The sequence below is a fragment of the Lithobates pipiens genome, unplaced genomic scaffold (assembly GCF_037356315.1).
Source record: "Lithobates pipiens isolate NorthernLeopardFrog02 unplaced genomic scaffold, aLitPip1_a1.2 Scaffold_18, whole genome shotgun sequence".
In the NCBI taxonomy this organism is placed as follows: domain Eukaryota; kingdom Metazoa; phylum Chordata; class Amphibia; order Anura; family Ranidae; genus Lithobates; species Lithobates pipiens.
In genome coordinates this window covers 454,833,124-454,853,333 of record NW_027507758.1, presented here as the reverse complement: position 1 = coordinate 454,853,333, position 20,210 = coordinate 454,833,124, and the positions used below count along the sequence as shown (strand labels likewise).

The window sequence follows — 20,210 nt, the reverse complement described above, 5'->3', positions numbered from 1 at the left end:
GGGACGGATGCAAGGAGGCAAGGCACGGCACGGGACGGAGGCAAGGAGGCAAGGCACGGGACGGAGGCTCGGGACAAAGGTAGGCTGGACACACACACACACACACACACACACACACACACACACACACATGGATGGAGACACACACAGGGATGGATGGATGGATGGATGGATGGAGACACACACACACAGGGATGGATGGATGGATGGATGGAGACACACACACACAGGGATGGATGGATGGATGGATGGAGACACACACACACAGGGATGGATGGATGGATGGACACACACACACACAGGGATGGATGGACGGACACACAGGGATGGACGGACACACAGGGATGGACGGACACACAGGGATGGACGGACACACAGGGATGGACGGACACACACACAGGGATGGACAGGCATGTCTCACCCTCGGCTTATACACGAGTCAATAAGTTTGCCAGTTTTTTTGGGGGTAAATTGGGGGCCTCGGCTTATATTCGGGTCGGCCTATACTCGAGTATATACGGTACCAACACAAAAGTAGCACATAATTGTGAAGTGGAAGGAAAATTATAAATGGTTTTCAAATTTTTTTACAAATAAATATATGAAAAGCGTATTGTGCATATGAATTCATCCCGCTTACTGTAGTTCAAAACTTTGTAGAAACACCAAAAGTCTTTTTGAGCATGTCTCTACCAGCTTTGGTACATCTAGAGAGTGACATTTTTGCCCATTCTTCTTTGCAAAACAGCTCAAGCTCTGTCAGATTTAATGGAAAGCGTCTGTGAACAACAATTTTCAACTCTTGCCGCAGATTCTCAATTGGATTTAGGTCTGGACTTTGACTGGTCCATTCTAACACATAAATATGCTTTGATCTAAACCATTCCATTGTAGCTCTGGCAGTTTTTTTAGGGTTGTTGCCCTGCTGAAAGGTGAACCTCTGCCCCAGTTTCAAGTCTTTTGCAGACTCTAGCAGGTTTTCTTCTAGGATTGCCCTGTATTTGGCTCCATCCATCTTCCCATCAACTCTGACCAGCTTCCCTGTCCCTGCTGAAGATAAGCATATCCAAAACATGATGCTGTCACCACCATGTTTCATGGTGGGGATGGTGAGTTCAGGGTGATGTACAATATTAGTTTTCCGCTGCACATAGCGTTTTGCTTTTAGGCCAAAAACTTCAATATGTCCACATGTCCCCATGTTTGCTGTGTCCCCCACATGACTTCTCGCAAACTGCAAATGGGACTTCTTATGACTTTCTTTCAACAATGGCTTTCTTCTTGACCACTTTTCCATAAAGGCCAGATTTGTGGAATGCATGACTAATAGTTGTCCTGTGGACAGGTTCTCCTAATTGAGCTGTGGATCTCGGCAGCTCATCCAGTGTTACTATGAGCCACTTGACTGCTTCTCTAATTAATGCTCTCCTTACCCAGCCTGTCAGTTTAGGTGGACGACCATGTCTTAGTTGGTTTGCAGTTGTGCCATACTCTACATTTTCAAATGATAGATTGAACAGTACTCCGTAAGATGTTCAAAGCTTGGGATATTTTTTTTATAACCTAATCCTGCTTCAAATTTCTCCATAACCTTATCCATGACTTGTCTGGTGTGTTCCTTGGAGTTCATGATGTTTGTTCACTAAGGTTCTCTAGCAAACCTTTGAGGGGTTCACAGAACAGCTGTATTTATATTGAGATTAAATTACACACAGGTGGACTCTATTTACTAATTAGGAGACTTCTGAAGGCAATTGATTCCACTATATTTTAGTTAGCGGTATCAGAGTAAAGGGGGCTGAATACAAATGCAAGCCATATTTTCAGATATTTATTTGTAAAAAATGTTGAAAACCATTTATCATTTTCCTTCCATTTCACAATTATCTACCACTTTGTGTTGGTCTATACAATCCCAATAAAATACATTTAAGTTTTTCGTTGTAACATGACTAAATGTGTAAAATTACAGTGGGTATGAATACTTTTACAAGGCACTGTATGATAAAGTACCTAAAGTGCAAAGTACATCATAAATAAAAATGTAAAAAATTCATATCATCAAATGTCCAACATAGATATTTTTTTCAAAAGTGAATGTTGCTGGAGGTGGTCCCACACTTGTATCCACAAGTGCACCAATACCGCCACCAGTCTAAAAGATATATAATAGTACAGCCAATAAATTGGAATCAGCTCCTCCAAACAGCATAGGTACTATCAGTATTAGTCTAACCAAATATCCTTTACACTCACCTATATTAGCTCCCACTACATAGCATAGCACCATCTACCAATCCCTCCATCCACAGACTGAATTAATATAGCCAGTGGTTGGTGCCAAAATTACATCTTAATTACTATTGGTGTCAGGTTAGAGAAGGAGAGGATGTTCTCAAGCCGTAGGGCATCTCCAGTTAGCCTCCTTAGTAACAAGAAAATAACGCAGTGGTGCGACCCATGTTCCCACGCATGCACCGATCTATACTCCCGGCCGAAAGCAAACTGAAAGTGCACGCATGCATGTCAAGAGGTATTGTAATATTGGACAGCATAAGCAAAGCTGTCCTATACAAGGCAAAAAAGGCGCAATCCTACCAAATCAAAAATATGTCCTCGTATTTCCAGCCATGGGCAATACATCTTAAATAACGCTCTATTTCAATTGACATAATAATCTTTGCAATATAGAGGTACCCAGTTAAATGGGATTACCCAAGACTACTACCACCTCAACCCCACCACCTTGGTCAGGCAAGGGGCCAATAATTAGCCCTCCTGCCCCCAGATTGTAACCATGCCAGGGATCCCATTTATAGGGGCATCATTAAAGATCATATATACAGACACTATAGCAGATCATTTAAATACACATCTCCCAAACTTCGTATGCTAGTTTTAACATATTATTGCAATATGATGCATCCACCTCCACAATCCTATACATGAAATAGGATTAACTAGCCCTCCATGCACATCTTTTTACCCAATAAGTTTGTATGCTACAATGAATATACTACACTCCCACATAATCAAAATGCAAATAATGTTTATTTTATTTTTTTCTTTCTGAACAGAATCTCTGTTTCTAGTCAAGAATGTAAGGTGCTGATGAAGCACAGATGTGAAACATGTCGACCTCTTGGCACTGTACTAACATCTATTATATAATAATGATCGATCAAATTGATTAGAGGTCAGATTGATTGGAGCCATATAATTTTGAATTGGTTTTACCTGTAAAATATGTTTTAACTAATTTTTAATAAAAATATTTAGTATTATTTTTGTTGCAATGTCCTTCACTGGTACCATTAATGTCTGTTACATCAGTCCTATCTTTTAAAATATTACAAAGGATGAGGTACCCCCATAGCCCAGGCAAATCCATATATACCAAGGAGTAAGTGAAAATTTTGAACTATACTGTACTATATTTTTTTTTCAAAAAAGGGAAGTGGTATTACCAATTAGGCATATCATATATCACAGTTATTACTCATGCATGAGTGTTTTTGTTTGTTTATTAACTATTTTCTATCCCTTACAAAATAAATGTTAATGCAGAAGTAACTCAAAGCAGCTCCAACGCAGCTCAAAACTAGTTCATGCAACTTAGAAACAAGCAGCTCAATGCAACTCAGAAACAGCTTGAAGCAACTCCTGGAGGAGTTAAATGTTAACTCTAAGCAACTTAAATTCAAATATCAAAGTATCTAAGAAGCACCTGTAAGCAGGTTGCATTTCACTCACCTTTTAAGTTTGAAGCCCATCTACACAAGTAGTTCCAAATAAGGAGAGGGTCAGCTAAGAGTTGATTCTGTCAGATCTATTCTCCACATTCTTGTTTTAGAAACATTTATATCTTCCTGCTGTCCCAGGAGTATTATATGATATATGCAGGGATTGTGAAAAACCCTCAAAACAACTGTGATAAGTAGGCGCAGCTGTGATCTCAGGATCTCACTGCTGGAATCCCCAAGACATTTTGACAAACCATTGGGGGTTTCAATCTGCTAAAATGCTCCCGAACCTAAATTTCTGTTTTGCTGGACTACCCTTTTAAAATACAGACTTAAAATAGTGATGAGTATTTTAGTGACTGAAAGAAAGCCAATGTGATAACGTGGGAAGGTTAATCTGCAAGTGGACATAACATTTTCCTCGACTTTGTAGGGCAGCTGAAGGTTTCCTCTGTCATGGCTGTCAACTTAAAAACAAATTTGCAGGATCAATACATAATATAGGCAGGGACAATAGGAATTATTCCAGTCATTTGTGCCTTATGGTGGTGATTTGCTTGATGGGAAGAGAAGCAGAAGCTATTAAACTAAAAAGGAAAAATAAAACTCGCTCATAAAATATGACAGGTAATGTGAAAACCTGTGTTGTCCATGAGCTCTCTAATCTAGATTAGCACAATATTTCCGTTCATTTTCTCCTTCAAAATGAAAAAGTAAATCGCCGTGTTCCAACCCATTAAACCGCTCTGATAGGAAAAGTAAATGTTAGAAAATCATTTTGACAGGCAGTACTTCTGCAGGAACGAGCAAGCCAACCAACAGAAAAGTACACTGCGAGAAAATGCATTTTATCCACCGAGCAGTCCAACTTTATTGTATAATAAGAATATCCTCAACACAACAGATGGTATAGTATCTTCTCTGTGAAAATATTTACTTACCTGCAGTGATTTGAGTATTTTGCATGTTGTGCACTGCTCATGAAAAATCATACACACAGAATAACAAGCACATTTCAAGGCACAGTTCTCTTTTATGAGTCTTTAACATCCAGAAGAATGTTTTGTGTTTCATTGTCTTCTTGTATAATTTGTATTTAATAACATAGCCTTTATTAAACATTCTGAAAACTTTGCATAAAGTTTCAAGAGAAACTGCTAAATGGTGTCACAGACATGATGTGAGCAAAAACTCTAGGCTGTTAAGTCAAAGTTTATAGAATGGAAAAATCCAGATACAATCTTGATTGCCTGTTAAAACCCAATCCAACTTCTTCTCTGCTTCCAATATCCTGCCCCCTTCCCAGAGCCCCCACACACCATTTTTTAAATAAGTATACATGCCTTTTTTTTCTTGAAATCTTCAGTCCAGTTGCATGATGGCATAGGTTAACTTCCTCCTCTGCACTTCGATGGTGGGTGGGTCCTAAAGTGCTGCAGAAAATATCATTATTTAATGAAGTGATGCTCTCTGCAGCAATCATCTTTGGGTCCAAGGAGACTTAATGGTGTACTCCCAGCAGATAGGTACATGATGTCCTATACTCACAGGAAATGGGACCAGGATCTTTAAAACCAAACTCCAGCCAATGTCAATATTTTTATAGAATAGAGAATTTAAAAAATCTATCTGTTTTTCTTTTCAATATTTTTATTGAATATGCAAAGTATAACTTGTACGGTAACTGTTTTACAATGACATAAGACAAGGTGATATAGAACATAAACATAGCCCTTAAAGAGAGGTACGGAAGGCTATAAGTCAAAGTATCACAATATCCCTTTCTCGGCGAGGCTTGCTGGAGGCTGGGGAGGTGAGTACACCAACCGGGATACCACCTTTATAGGGTAAGCGTATGCTGAAATATGTAACGATATTATAGAAACCACTGAAAGGCATACTACTCTAAAACTAACCCCGTGGAACAGAGAGATAATATAACTTGTAATAAGTGGGTTTAGGACCCCTCGTAAAGTAAGAAAACATCCATGGGCAAGAAAGTGCATCTGGATAAGGAGTATCTCCTTAGCGCACAACCCCAGCCATAAACGTGCCCGTGGGCTGTAGATAGCTTCCTTCTGGTAGCTTGGAATGAGCACACCCTCCCATGGTATCGGGGAGTATCTTCACGAGAGCCTCATTAACGCTGGCATGAAGCCTTAGCGTGCCACATTGAATGAGGGCCTGTGTGAGGGAAAGAAAATTGGATCCAAATCCCCGGGGATATCTCCCGTGGTAGCTCCTGGGATCATCACTCCACCCCTATGGAAACAAACTGTGGAGTGAGAGAGCTCCAGGACCCCCACTGCAGAGATCCCCGACTGTCGCCCCTCCGACCCCCCCAGGGGACACACCAAGGTCATGACCCCCAGGTGAGAGTCTATGGGACTCACATCATAACCCTCAGACCTACAACGGTTATCCGTTTCCAGCATAGGATGATCCCGATTAGATATGCAGCCTAAATGAGAAAAGGGCACTAAATAGCATGGAACCTATTAGGCTAGGAAATCTATCTGCTTTTAATGAAGTATCTGACCCAATGTGATTTCTCCTCACTTTCTGCTCTACTGTGTGTTGGAAATATCTCCAATATCTCCAATGAAAATGAAAAGAGCAACAAAAACATATCTAGTTTGATTGAAAAATGTAGATTCTCTATATGGTTTTTATTGATGCCTGTCCTAGTGATCCCTAGTGCCTCATTACTTGTAATGGTGTTACAGATCTGCCACTGGGAACATAAATATCAGGGATTCTTCCCAATAGGAGTCACAGACAGTAAAAAAAAACTTTCAACTCTAATGCCTTGTACAGTCAGTCAGACATTCTGATCACGAAATACGTTGGATTTTTTCCAATGGGTTTTGTCCGAAACTGGTGTTGCATACACACGGTCGGATAAAGTTGTTGGAAAATCTGATCGTTCAAAACGTGGTGACATTTGTTGCGTACGATGGGACTACGTAGAGCCTAGTAGCCAATAGCTTTGGTCTTGTAATTTGATCTGAGTATGCATGGCACCTTGCCTGTCGGAATGCTCTACAAACAATCGGAAAAAGTCCAATCTGATTCTCAAATTTTTTCCGTCGGAATTTCCTACGGAAAAAGTCCGCTTAGAGCCCACACACAATCGGATTTTCCGACAATATAATCCGATCGGACCTTTTCCATCAGAATTTCCGACCGTGTGTACGGGCATTATTGTTCCCAACTCTATTCAAAAAAAGAACATAGTTTTGGCTGGATCTGGACTTCAAAAGTCTGATCACTCATCTCTTCTTATTATCATCTGACCTTTCTTAATGCCTCTGTGCTTTTCAAATGTGTTAGCAGGGCTGATTTGTTTCCAGACTTGGTCTATGTGGACCACTTTATTCATCTATAAGATACAGTGCCTCAGGTCCCCTGTAAGTGACAGAGATACATACAGATCACAGCAACATGCAGAGGTAAACCATCATGAGGCAACTCTAGTTATATGCTATGCAATGTACCTCCAGGACATCAGGCAATTATTTTACGTCTTCATTTTTTTTCAGTATCGGATCAGTGTAAACAAAATGCAAATTCATTTATTGTCCATCTAGACAGTTTATGAAAAAGAGGATTGTGGTTTCTGTTTCACTGTGTTTTCTTCTTTTTTTATCTTGTAGTAACAAATTACATCTGTAGCATAGTTTTTAATGGTTAACGCAATGCAAGGCTGCAAAAGTCACACTTGCTTCCACCTTACATTTACCATACATTGTGGTTATAATTATTGAAAAAAGTACTCTATTGCTATGCACAGCCAAAGTATGCTTTTTTTTTTTTTTTTAGCTCTGCGTCATCTAGCATGATTTCATGATGCAGAGCTCACAGGATGCAGAACAAATGCAGTTATCATATTGACAGGCAAGTCTACTTGCTTGATCTAAGCATGTGAGGCTAGGTGTTCTGCATGCCACAGATGGAATTACATTATATGCCTAAACATTGATAATACAGGTACCAAAGAAAATGTATGTGGCACATTATCGTATTACTATTTCATTATTGTAATTATTATTATTTGATTATCTTGTCACTTTTGTAAAAGTATGATTGCATGTATACATACTATATATGGATGTTTGCTGCTATAAACTGTTTGGCTAAGTGCATGTACAGCATTAGAGTTAATTTAAAAATATATATACATTACATTTGAAAGCTGTTCCCTTTTCCTAAGTTCTGCATGTATGGCTATATAACACATATAGTGACATGAGCCTGTGTCACAGAGATTAGGGCATATTATATAATCATGTCTAATTAAGAACATCTACAGCAGTACACATTGCAATGCATATGCTTATAAATTTAGGCAATGTCTTCACCATGTCTAACCAACCAGTGTGCTACACACATTGCCAGCTTTTTTTAATTAATATTCCACAAGGGACATATGTCAAACACAAGGCCTGCTGGCCGAATCCGGTCCGCCAGGCCTTGTAATGTAGACATCACACCCAGTTTTGCAGCCGGCTCTCACCATCCACTCTCGCTCCCTGTTACTTGTAAACACAGAAGCCTTCTGTATTTACAAGGGACAGCTTTGCTCTCAGTGGCTTTTTCCAGGACTAACAGATTCCTTCATGCACGGACAGAGCAAGGACAGACCTGCAGAATCTGTGAGAGAGAGCATTCTCCCTGTGAGGCAAGGCAGGGCCACCTACACAGGGAGGTGCTAGAACCAAGTCAGGTAGGAGAGAGAGATTCAAGGAAGCTTGGGGGGTTTAAGGTTGGAGTTGCGCACTGTGCATAGCACACCCCTAAGCCCTGCACTCTGTACACAACACACCCCTACACCCTGCACTGTGTACAAAGCACACCCCTAAAACGTACACTCTGTACATAACGCACCCCTGAACTCTGCACTTTGTGCATAGGGAACCCCTGGAACTGCAATCTGTACATAAAGCACTCCTGAACACTGGAACCCCTGGACTCCTGCCTGTCTGACTACGTCTCCGTCTCCTCCCGTGTACCTCTGCTGCCCGCCTGATACCGACCCGGCTTGTTCCCGACCTTGTCTTCTGCCACCCGTTGTTCCAGCCTGTTTGCTAGTGCCTGCTGTAACCCGCTGACCATCACCTGCTGTTCCAGCCTGACCACCAGTGCCTGCTGTTCACACGGACCTCCGTCAGCTGTTCCAGTCTTCCACCTGTGCCTACTGTGTGACCACATCCCCAGCTGCTACCGGGTGTCCACCTTCCAGTGCCTCCGTGGACCTCTTGCTGCTACAGGTCCGACCTACCGTGTTCCAGCTTGGCACTTGTGCCCTCCGAACTCTTGAATCCCTGTCTCCACTTCCAGGGGCTCTCGAGCCGGAGGCTTACCAGGAGCCGCTCCCTGCATTCTGGGCTCTCCTACCAGGTACGTGACAGATTGTTACAAATAGGTTGGCTTTGCTGTTTAACAATGACTAATTTTGGTTATTTACTTGTATTCCCTGCCTGTTAGAGCAGAATTTCCAGGCTGTACATCCATGCTATCTTACCTTTGAGCTCAATGCTGATAGCAGACACTCATAAACTCTCAGGATTACATAAAAGAATCATAAATACTGCCTGGAATACAAAAAAAAGACTTTGTTAGTTGACAGTTTTATCCTCCTCTAGCAGCCTGCAGAGAGTACCAGGTTTCCGCCCTAAATTAGATCACCTTGTGGGACCTTGCAGATTGACACTAAAAGGACTTTTTTCATACTCAGACAATTAAATAACAGTACACACACCATCCCTGAGAGGTACGTCGGTACGTCTGTACTATTATAGCACCCAGAGTGGTGATTCGAATTATTCCAAATGCCCTTCCTAACTAGTTCTGTTTAAGGAAAATGTTTTTAGCAGCAGCGAGAAGGTAGCACCTACATTATAACACAGATTTCCACATATTTCGAAAATATACATTATATTAAAGTACAATAAACAGTGCAGGTTTATGAAGTGTGTAAACATTTTGGAAAATGCTTAAGCATAACCTTTGCAACCCATCCCAGTGAAATGACTTTCTGCATTATTCAGACTATTTGCATTACCAAACTACTCATATAATCATTTGTGCACATGCAGAGCAGGCAACTAGCAGTGTAGATCTACAGAAATGAACTGCATGAGTTCATGCCACTTTCACATTTTATTTTACTTCTTGTGCTGATTTCAAATTTAAATATTTAACTTTGTGCAGAGTTCAGGGATTCTCGAGTGTGTCATTTTGTACAGTTACATTAGATATTAGCATTATATATCCTGAGATAGGGGGGGATTGTCCTGAGCACATACTGCAAACACAAAATAGCAGTCACCTAAGCAGCCAATCTGAGCCAAGTGTGAACTGAATGGCCATGGCAACAAAATGATGCTGCAAAGTTTCATGCCATTCAACCATTATTACAATATTGTGGACATACAAGGTGAAGTTCTCTCAGTTGGAAATAGGAGATCTAAGGGCTGTGGGTACCTGTAAGCCATTGTGATAGTATCTGACGGTATGCTGAAAGGGGAGGGTGCAAGTATATATATATGCCAGGACTTATGTGGACATACAAGGTGAAGTTCTCTCAGTTGGAAACAGGAGATTTAAGGGCTGTGGGTACCTGTAAGGCATTGTGATAGTATCTGATGGTATGTTGGAGAGGGGAGGGTGCAAGTATATAAATTTGCCAGGACTTATGACCCACATTTTTTGTTTGTGGGAGGCTCTCTGACAGACAGACGTGTCTGATGTTTGCAACGCCTCATAGTTGTCAGTCTCTATATACTCTTAGGACTGTCCTAGTAGACGTGTCCTCCATAAGTATAGATAACGCCTCAAACCTTAGTTGAATTTGCCACTTACCCCTTAAACTTATTTTAGATACGTAATTGCCTGTACAGCAAAATGTTATCACTAGTGCAAATTATTTAGCTATGACGACATACATAAGGGGCAAGTGTAGAAACAGTTGCTTCTACCTTCTGTAGGTGGAATTAATCTACACATCTTATATTGAAGGCTGTACAAGTTAAGAATAATGATATATGGTAAATACAGCCTGTGAGGTTTTCCTTTCAGTAGATATTGGATTTTGATTTAACTCACGGGCCAGAAATGTCTATTGTATGGTCTTTTTGTGTGAGAAATGTTTAGTGAACAATGGCACTCTTGGAGGAAGAAACATTGGAAGTCTTGGGATAGGAATCAAGATAATTCATTCTAGTTACCCACTGGGCAGGAGAATTGACTGTGAGTTTCTGGGAAATATTGTATAGTGACAGCTAGTACAGATAGATCAGTGCTGATTGGAGCAGGTGGTGGTACAGCTAGTAACTCTAGTTGGACAGTACAATAATTGTACTAGCATAATTACATTGACAACTTTTTCCTTTTCAGAAGGGAACGCTTTCTAGAAAAAAATAATAATCCAGGGGTCTATAGAGAAATGTGATGTAAGTGATTTAAGTATGTATTTTGTGGTCATACTGAAAGAAAGACTAGTCTATTTTCCATAATAGTTGTTATATTCAGCAAGGAGAGCCAATGAGAGTTGAAAAGGCTAATGGCTGATGGTCATTACAGCAAATAGCATATGTTTTATAGTTGAATGAATTGAACCATGCTAAGCAGGCATTAAAGGATATTTATTCAAAGATGTACAAATAGCTTGTGTTACGCGTGGAAGTAGTTGCCTTAATACAAGCTGGATGGATGGATGGATGGTGTTATATGTTGGCATCTCACTGCAAGAATTGGGTTGCTGCTGGAATAACTAGAATTATAATAATTAATAATCCTCATCCCACTACTATATCACTACAGATGGAAGGAAAGAATTTAGAAATAATTAGATAGACTGGTAGTCAAGGCAATGTCTGGTCATAGAAATCTGGTTTTAGACTTCAGAGGCTTTAGTATAGAACAAGACGGATGTTTATGTAATTCCTATGCCTACCCCCATGAAACTCTTGTATTATGGATGAGTGAATAATTGAGTCCAGAAGATCATATACAAAACAGCATGTTTGCATCATTTAGTAAAATATAATTTTTCTGCGCTCTAATTTATATTCCTGTGTGTACAATGTGTTGTGCCTTCGACACTATACTTCCAGGGAATATTCCCTTTAATTGACTCATGTTCTGTAAGCTGTAGTCACAATATACGTGAGTTTGCAACATGAGATGGGAAAGTCGTTTCCTACCTGTTCCTGTGGAACATAACACCAGGTAGGAAGCCTGTGAAGTTGCTATACCTGCTGAGATCTGCCTTCCTTAAAGCACAGAGAAGAAGCTATTGCTTTTAACCTAGCTGTCTTTGAAGAGGTGGCACAGACACTTCCATGGCCTCCCAAGGTAAGTCAATAAACGATGAGTCTCAACTTTTAGCTGCTGTTTATTAGGCAGTAATACCGTAAATTTAGATAATGTAATAAACAACAACAGACAAAAGCGGAATTGTTTTCTGAATACCACTAAAACATACCCCTTTTTTTGTTTTTTTAATGTGTGCCACTCTTTTTAAATAATAATGTGTTGATTTTTAACCACATTTAAAACATCAAATTAACTTTCATTTTGTGGTAGTTGAATGGAACTATCACAACAAATGTATTAATTCAAAATATATTGGTGTTTGTATACAGTACAAGGTAAAACCATATGTACCACATGCATTAGCACAGCAAATCTTTCTATGTTTTAATGATATGAGATGTGTGATTAGTGTCATCATTCTTTATATCTTGCTTAACAAAAAAAAAACAACTTGCATTTTATTATTGTATAAATTTGTGTGAAAATGAATACACTGAAATAGCTACTGAGTAAAAACTGATGTGCATATGTATTGCAGCAATCGGGGGCATTTACTAAAACTGGTGCACACAGAATCTGGTGCAGCTGTGCATAGTAACCAATCAGCTTCCTGTTTTCTTTGTTAAAGCCTAATTGAACAAGCTGAAGTTAGAATCTGATTGGTTACTATGCACAGCTGCACCAGACTGTTTGTGCTCCAGTTTTAGTAAATCTCCCTCAATGTGATCATATGTACCATCTTTAAAGTGTTTAAATACTAAAATAGGTAGCTTACACAATTCAGTTATAATTGTAGGCTTGTGCAATTCATTTCGTAACGAATCGAAATTCGGCCGAATTTTGCATCTTTCGGACATTCGAATGCACCTGAATGTCCGAATAAAAAAATAACGAATAACAACGAATACGAAAGAAATATAACAAATGAATTTGAATGAATTCGAATGAATTTGGTAATTATTTAAAGATCTAATGAAACAAAAGGTCAGCTCAAAGTAAATCTTATAGTCCAATCAGCTAATTAATTTTGTGCCGGAGGATGGATTACTGGCAAAGTGCATTCCTGAGAACTGAGTGAGAAGGGTGTTGTATTGTATTTGAGCCGAGGAGAAGAGACATTGTCATTGTGTGTGTTAAAAGATTCAATAAACAAACGACTTTCCAAACTACGAATCATTATCACGAATGTCTATACATACATAAATAGTGAATTTCAACGAATACGAACAAATGAATTCAACACTCTACGAATAATAACGAATTATCCGAAAATGTATTAACGTAACATAACGAATATAACAGAACAAAATGATGTATTTTACGAATGACAACGAACCGAAACTAAACGAAATTTTCCGTTGTGCACAAGTCTACATAATTGTATGACCACTGACAGGTACACTGAATAACATTGATTATCTAATTTCAATGGCACCTGAAATTAGGCAGAAAGTGAACATGTTGTCGATGAAGTTGATCTGTAGAAAGCAGAAACAATGGGCAAGTGTAATAATTTGCACAACTTTGACTAGGGCCAAAATGTAATGGCTAGACGACTGAGACAGAGCAACTTCAAAACTGCAGCTCTTATGGGATGTTCCAGGACTGCAGAGGTGAGGACCTTCCAAAAGTGGTCCAAAGAAGGAAAAACCAGTGTAATAATGACAGGGTCATGGGTGGTCAAGGCCCATTGATGCTTAAGGAGAGTGCAGGCTGGACTGTGTAGTCTGATCCAATATATTTTAATAGAAGAGCTACTGTAGCTCATTCTGCTGAACAAAATTAATTGATGGTTCAAAAAGAAAGGTGTCAGTATACACAGTACATTGTAGTTTGTTGTGTATGGGGCTGAGTATCTGCAGACCGGTCAGAGTACCCAAATTGACCTGTGTCCGCAGCCAAAAGTGCCTACAATGAGCATGTGAGCATCAGAACTGGACCACGGAGCAATGGAAGAAAGTGGTCTTTTTTTCTTTTACATCATGTGGATGGTCAAGAGATGACACCAGGATACACTATGGGAGGAAGCAAGCTTGCAGAGGCAATGATCTGCTGTTGATGCCTTGGTGTTAGATACCACAGCATACCTTAAAAGATCTAGTGGTGTTCATGTCTTGAGGGGTCAGGGCTGATTTGGTGGCAAAAGGGATACCTACTCAATATTAGGGGGGTGGTCATGTTGTGGAGGGTAGTGATAATGTTAAGGCTGATCTATATGTAGTAGTAGGAGACAATATACACTTGAGCTCAGTTACAGAGGCCATTGTCTGACCATTGGGCTGCATACTGATTTTGGGGCATGCAAACCATTTTTATAGATCTGAGAAAGAGTTTGGAACAAGGAACATGAAAATCCCCTCCACTGGAGGTTTTTGGCCTTGTTTTAGATAGGTGGGTGGGATAAAACAATATATATTTTATTAAAGTGGTTGTAAACTGCTGAACATTTTTTTTTTCTTACTTGCAAGGCAAAGGCATAATGTGCTAGTATGCATCGCATACTAGCACATTTTGTGAAACTTACCTGAAAATGAAGCCTTGCAGTGATGCAATATCATTGCTGGAGACAGCTTCCATCTTTACTCGTCTTGGTTCTGGGTTTGCAGACTCCAGCTCTGTGACTGGCCAGAGCTGCAATGATGCCATTCCCGTGCAGGAGCCGCCGATCATGGCACAGGGCTCTGAAGGAATGGCATGGATGGCCGTTCCTTCAGAGCGCATTCGCCAGTGATGTCACTGGCTGCATGTACAGTAAATATCTCCTAAATGGTACACGTTTGGAAAATATTTACACTACTTATAGGTAAGCCTTATTATTGGCTTACTTAGAGGTAAAATTCAAAGATGGAAGTTCTTTAAAACGAAACTCTAGGTTTAATGAGATTACTATCCAGCAAGTAACTTATCAATTCCAAATATTTTAGCAAAATGTGTTATCAATTTATACCTCATTTCACTCTAAAGAAACTGATGTCTTCTCTCAAACTGACAGGGGAATAAGAGAGTTTGACTTCATTATCAGTGCCTGAGCAATCTTATGCCGCGTACACACGGGCGGACTGTATGGCGTACTTAGTTCGTCATACAATCAGATGGACAGTCCGTCGTACTTTCGACTGAACGGACTTGACCACACACGGATGCACAAACAGTCCGTCGAAAGCTTGCGCGATGACGTGTACAGCACGTACGACGGGACTAGAAATAGGAAGTCCAATACACAGCAAAGCACCCTTCCGCCGTGTAAATCCTTTCTGAGCATGCGCCATTCTTAGTCCGTTGAACTAGCATACTGACGAGCGGATTGTCCGCTGAAACCAAAGTACGACGGACAGAATTTTGAAAAATCCGAAGCCCACACACGAGCGGACTGTCCCCTGAAATGTGTTTCGACGGACTAAGTACGCCATACAGTCCGCCCGTGTGTACGCGGCATTAGTGTTGTAATATAAAAAAACGTCATGGGCACTGCTTTAGTCAGATTTGACTTATAGCTCTAGAAAGGCAAAATTTAAAAGCACTAACCCAATAAACTGTTGGCGCTATATAAATCGATAATAATAATAATAATAATAATAATAATAATAATAATAATCACACAAGTGTGAAAAAAGATATCCTAATATCACTAACTGTATAGAAGATAACTCAGTTTGCATATTGTGACATGACTTTTTTTGACAGTCTTGGCTGCAGAATAAAATGGAATGTTAATTTTTAATAATATTAAATGGTGGTATGGCATATGTAGCAATTAATGTACGCTATATCAAATTATGGTGAAAGTAGAATTATTGTTTAGAAGGACATTTTGTTATCAGTTGTAAACTGAAAAATGTAAAGTAACATAAATATCACAAAAAGACCTATCTGTAAACCCTGCTCCATCTAAAATCCCACACTATAGACTTTCACTTTCAGCCATGCTTCATTTATTGCTATCTGTTGCAAGTGTAAAAACACTACAAAAGCCCCAGATAGCCAGACAGCAGAATCTGATGGGATATTGGAATTGGAGGGGCCTTCCACCTATGCATATGAGCAATCAAAATGTGGATATCTCATTACAGTGCATATAAGCAATCAAAATGTGTATATCTCATTACAGTTCTTAACGTGGACTAAAGCGCAAAAACACTGTACTTAAATGTATGGGGTAAAGGGTTATTTAATTATTTAATATACTTACCTTTCCCCCCCCCCCCCGCTTCCCCCAGCGGCTCCTATGCAAGAGTGACATCACCACCCTTTAAACGAGATCCCAGGGAATACCGAATAGCCCAAATCTCACTTAAAGATGATCCTGCACTGACTGTGCTGGTGGAGCTTCATCTAGAGTGATTTGGGCTTCTTGGCCAGGATCTCCTTGGAAAAATAGTACTGTCACCCCAGCAGCACGGAAATCGTGGTAAAGGTGAGTAAGAAAAATTTACTTTTGTATCCCACAGGTTTACTTTTTCAGTTTACTGCAACAATTTAGATAGGGGGATGGGTCCATCACTAAACAAGCTTACCTTTCTTAGAGTGCAAGGTACAATTGGCCCTTTAAATACCAACTGACAAGGGGATAATTAGAAGGTCGGCACTGAAATATATATATTTTTTGGAATGAATGCTTCTGTTTCCACTGTAATTGCTGTGCCTGTGATATGAGTCTACATACAGTATTAAAGTGCCCCTGCCAACGAATGCCAGTGATAAAAATGTAAGGAGCAGTGCTAATCATAACATTCTTGTCTACAGAATGTTGCATCAGAGCTGCATGAGGGAAAGCTATGAGGTTAAGCTCTACTGACTTCCACCATCCAGTCATGTACAAGCAAAAATGCAGTTTTTAACATTTTCTTTGCATGTTATTGGGTATTCTTTGCTAAGTGAAGCTTCATCTCATTTACTAATCTCTGAAGCATTTGGAAAGTGCGCAGTCTATTTTCCTTTAATAAATTAACTTCTATGTGGCTATATGTTATTAAACAATAAAAGGCATCAAATGATATAAATTGTTATTATCCAACCTGCATGATGGAGCTTTGCTACATAGGCCAGCATGGGCAGCTTTGATAGGAGAATGAAGCAGACACAGGATAGTTACAGGGGTTCTAAAGGTTTAAAGTCTTTTTTACCTTCATATATTCTATACATGAAAATAAAAAAACTTCAGTATGTAGCTCCCTCTGCAACCCCACCTAATACTTAAGCTGCATTCACACCTGAGCTTAGCATTTTCAAGCAGAAAATCGCGCAAATTTACAGCGATTTTGCTGCGTTTTTTGCAGCGTTACTGAAGCGATTCAGCCATGTGCACAAGAGTGCCTGCTCTCAAGGGTCTCTGCCTCCCTATTGGCTCAGAGACAGCAGTGGGAGCCATTGGCTCTCGCTGCTGTAAATTACAGCCAAAGAAGAGGGAGCAGGGATAGGACCTAGCCCCATTCCGTGTGTCTTAGGGATGCACAAGGCTTGCTACAGAGGCACTCGGAAAACAGGAGGAGACAGGGGACTCTAGAAGAGGAGGGTTGGGGCTGCTTTATGCAAAACCATTGCAAAGCAGGTAAGTGTATGATGGTCGTTATTTTTTTATTTTTTATTTAACCTTTAAAGTGGTATTAAGCTCTCTCTGGTTTAGGAGATACCCGCGTTGTTCCTTCAGAGCTCTATGCTGTGCCCTGGGCTCCCACGCGCACGTACAGAAGTGACGTCACTTGGACAATTAGATGGCCTGCGAACCTGGAGTTCTGCAGTTAACTCAGTGCAGTATTGTCAATCGAAGGAGCCAAGAGCCAGGTGGAAAATTCTTGGCTGAACAGCGGCTGCGTCCAATCAGAAGCACCCACTGATTGGGTATTTTTTCAGCCAGTGGGGCTGGCTGTCAAAATACAATAGTTGAAGGGGGAGATTCATCCATACATGCTGCATAGTGTGGATAGAGAAATAAGCCTGAAGGCTGATTAAAAGACCTCTATAAATGTACGGGCAGCTTAACTATTCTAAGTAATGCAAAAGAAGTCTGACGTACAATAGTTTACAATACAGCTCAGCACAACAGGTTCAAAATACTCTTTTCCTGCTACATATGCAATAGCACACTGCAGAGACATGGACCTATTATACAAATTTCCAAGAGTTTAAAGATCATAAATAAAGTTAAACTCCACATCTTATTTTAAAACACTCTGGAGCAGTTCATTTCATTTCATTTAATTAACTTTCATATATAGCACAAACAATAGAGCCATGAGACAATGCTGACTGTAAAACGGACTGGAGATCAGTATATAAATTATTTACAACATACTTATACATATTTAAATAGACGCTCAAAGAGGTTCTGGAAACTTTTTCATGGTGGTCTGGCAGTAAACAATAGAAAGAAACAGTGGCAGCAGTGGCAGGAGGAAGTGATATGTAGCAGCTAGACTCCTAGTGATGTCAGACACTGAAGTGTTTGCTGTTCTATTATGTCTAATTAACACATAAGAACCAATGTGCAGTAGAAAGCATTTACTGAACTCACTTATTTTCAGAACAGCTAAGGTTGGAAAAAAAGAACTTCACAAAAGACATTTCATTCACTCACATTAAGCATGTCAGTACAGCAATTATCTATACTGATTAGTAGAAAGTAGCAGTTGTTGGCAAAGTAATGGAAGCAAATGATAACAGAATTGACACTCTGCTTCTAAAATAAATAGGAAAAAACAACAACAGCACAATCTTATTGGAAATAATATTGCTGTCGGCTATGTTTTTTTTTTTTTTTATGCACAAAACATCTTTAAGCAATTCAACATCAGCAAAATGATCAAAAAGTCTTGTTTTTTTTAATATATATATAAAAAAAAAACACTCATTCATTTGGTGAACCACAAGTAGGGTTCATACATTTTGTGATTTGATCAGTAGGACAAGGATTATATTTTTTGCATTTGCATTTCTCATTTGCATAAGGACATTTTTTTGTGGGGTGGGGTTTGAACCAACAATTTGGAATATTGCATTGGTGCTGTATTTCTGCATAGATTTCATAAAATTTAATTTAAGATTTAAAATTTTAAAACATTTTAAAAAATAACCCCCGTTTTCCCATAAAAAGCACTACATAGTGTGAGCATGTAACACCATTGTGCCACACATGTAAAGTATTGTTGAGAATTTCAGAATGGGAATAATTCTAGACCCATAGTTCAAAGTTAACTAGAAAGTGGTAACCTGTGAAGACTCTTATGCCCCATACACACGATCAGAAATTCCGCCAGCAAAGGTCCGACGTGAGGTTTTGGTCAGAAATTCCGACTGTGTGTATGCTCCATTGGACTTTTGCTGGTGGAATTTCTGCCAGCAAAAGATTGAGAGCAGGTTCTCTATTTTTTCGATGGAAAAAGTTCCGATCGGAAATTCCGATGGTCTGTAGCAATTACGACGTGCAAAATTCCTACGCATGCTCAGAAACAATTGGACTCATGCTTGGAAGCATTGCACTTAATTTTCTTGGCTCGTGGTAGTGTTGTACATCACCGCATTCTTGGCGGTCAAAAGTTCCGAGAACTTTTGTGTGACCGTGTGTATGCAAGCCAAGCTTGAGCAGAAATTCCGCTCCTGTGTACGGGGCATTAATGTGTCACCTATGGAAATTTTTGAGTACCATCGTTTTTTTGCAATTCCACAGACTAAATTTTAGGACTTAACATGTTTGGTATCTATATACTCCATATAACCCAACTCTTTTCTATTTTACCAAAAAAAGCGTATAACTTATTTTAGTGTATTGTTTCCACTACCACTACTTTATTCTCCAGGGTCTCTGCTATCAGAAAATATATACTTTTTTAAGAGGCTTATAGTAATTTTTAGCAAAAAATGTATTCTCTAACATCTGTGCAAAAGATGAAAAAAATTACTCTAATAGACAAGTGGTTGAAGATTAGGTGTATGGGCTAGAATAATAAATGTTAGGTTAGGCTAACATCAGAGGTCAGTATCTGACCTCTTTTAGTTAGGTTTGGTTCATTATGTAATTTTTTATTGGTGTGATAAGTGAATACTAAATGTGTTTACTCAGTAAGAGATATTGGTGTCAAAAATATGTATGCCAGAATTTTTTCACCCAACCATGTCAACTTTCAGAAGCCAAAAGTCAGCCATAAACAGTCC

General features: G+C 39.5%; 1 protein-coding gene across 1 annotated transcript in view; it reads left to right on the top strand.

The window, feature by feature from the left end:
• Positions 1–11,944: 11,944 nt before the first annotated feature.
• LOC143988568 (phospholipid scramblase family member 5-like) overlaps positions 11,945–20,210 on the top strand; it is a 104,698-nt gene continuing 96,432 nt past the window's right edge. The window contains exon 1 of the mRNA XM_077488244.1: positions 11,945–12,101. Coding sequence (XP_077344370.1) covers positions 12,089–12,101 — 13 coding nt within the window. The 5' untranslated portion in view covers positions 11,945–12,088. The remainder of the gene's footprint in view (positions 12,102–20,210) is intronic.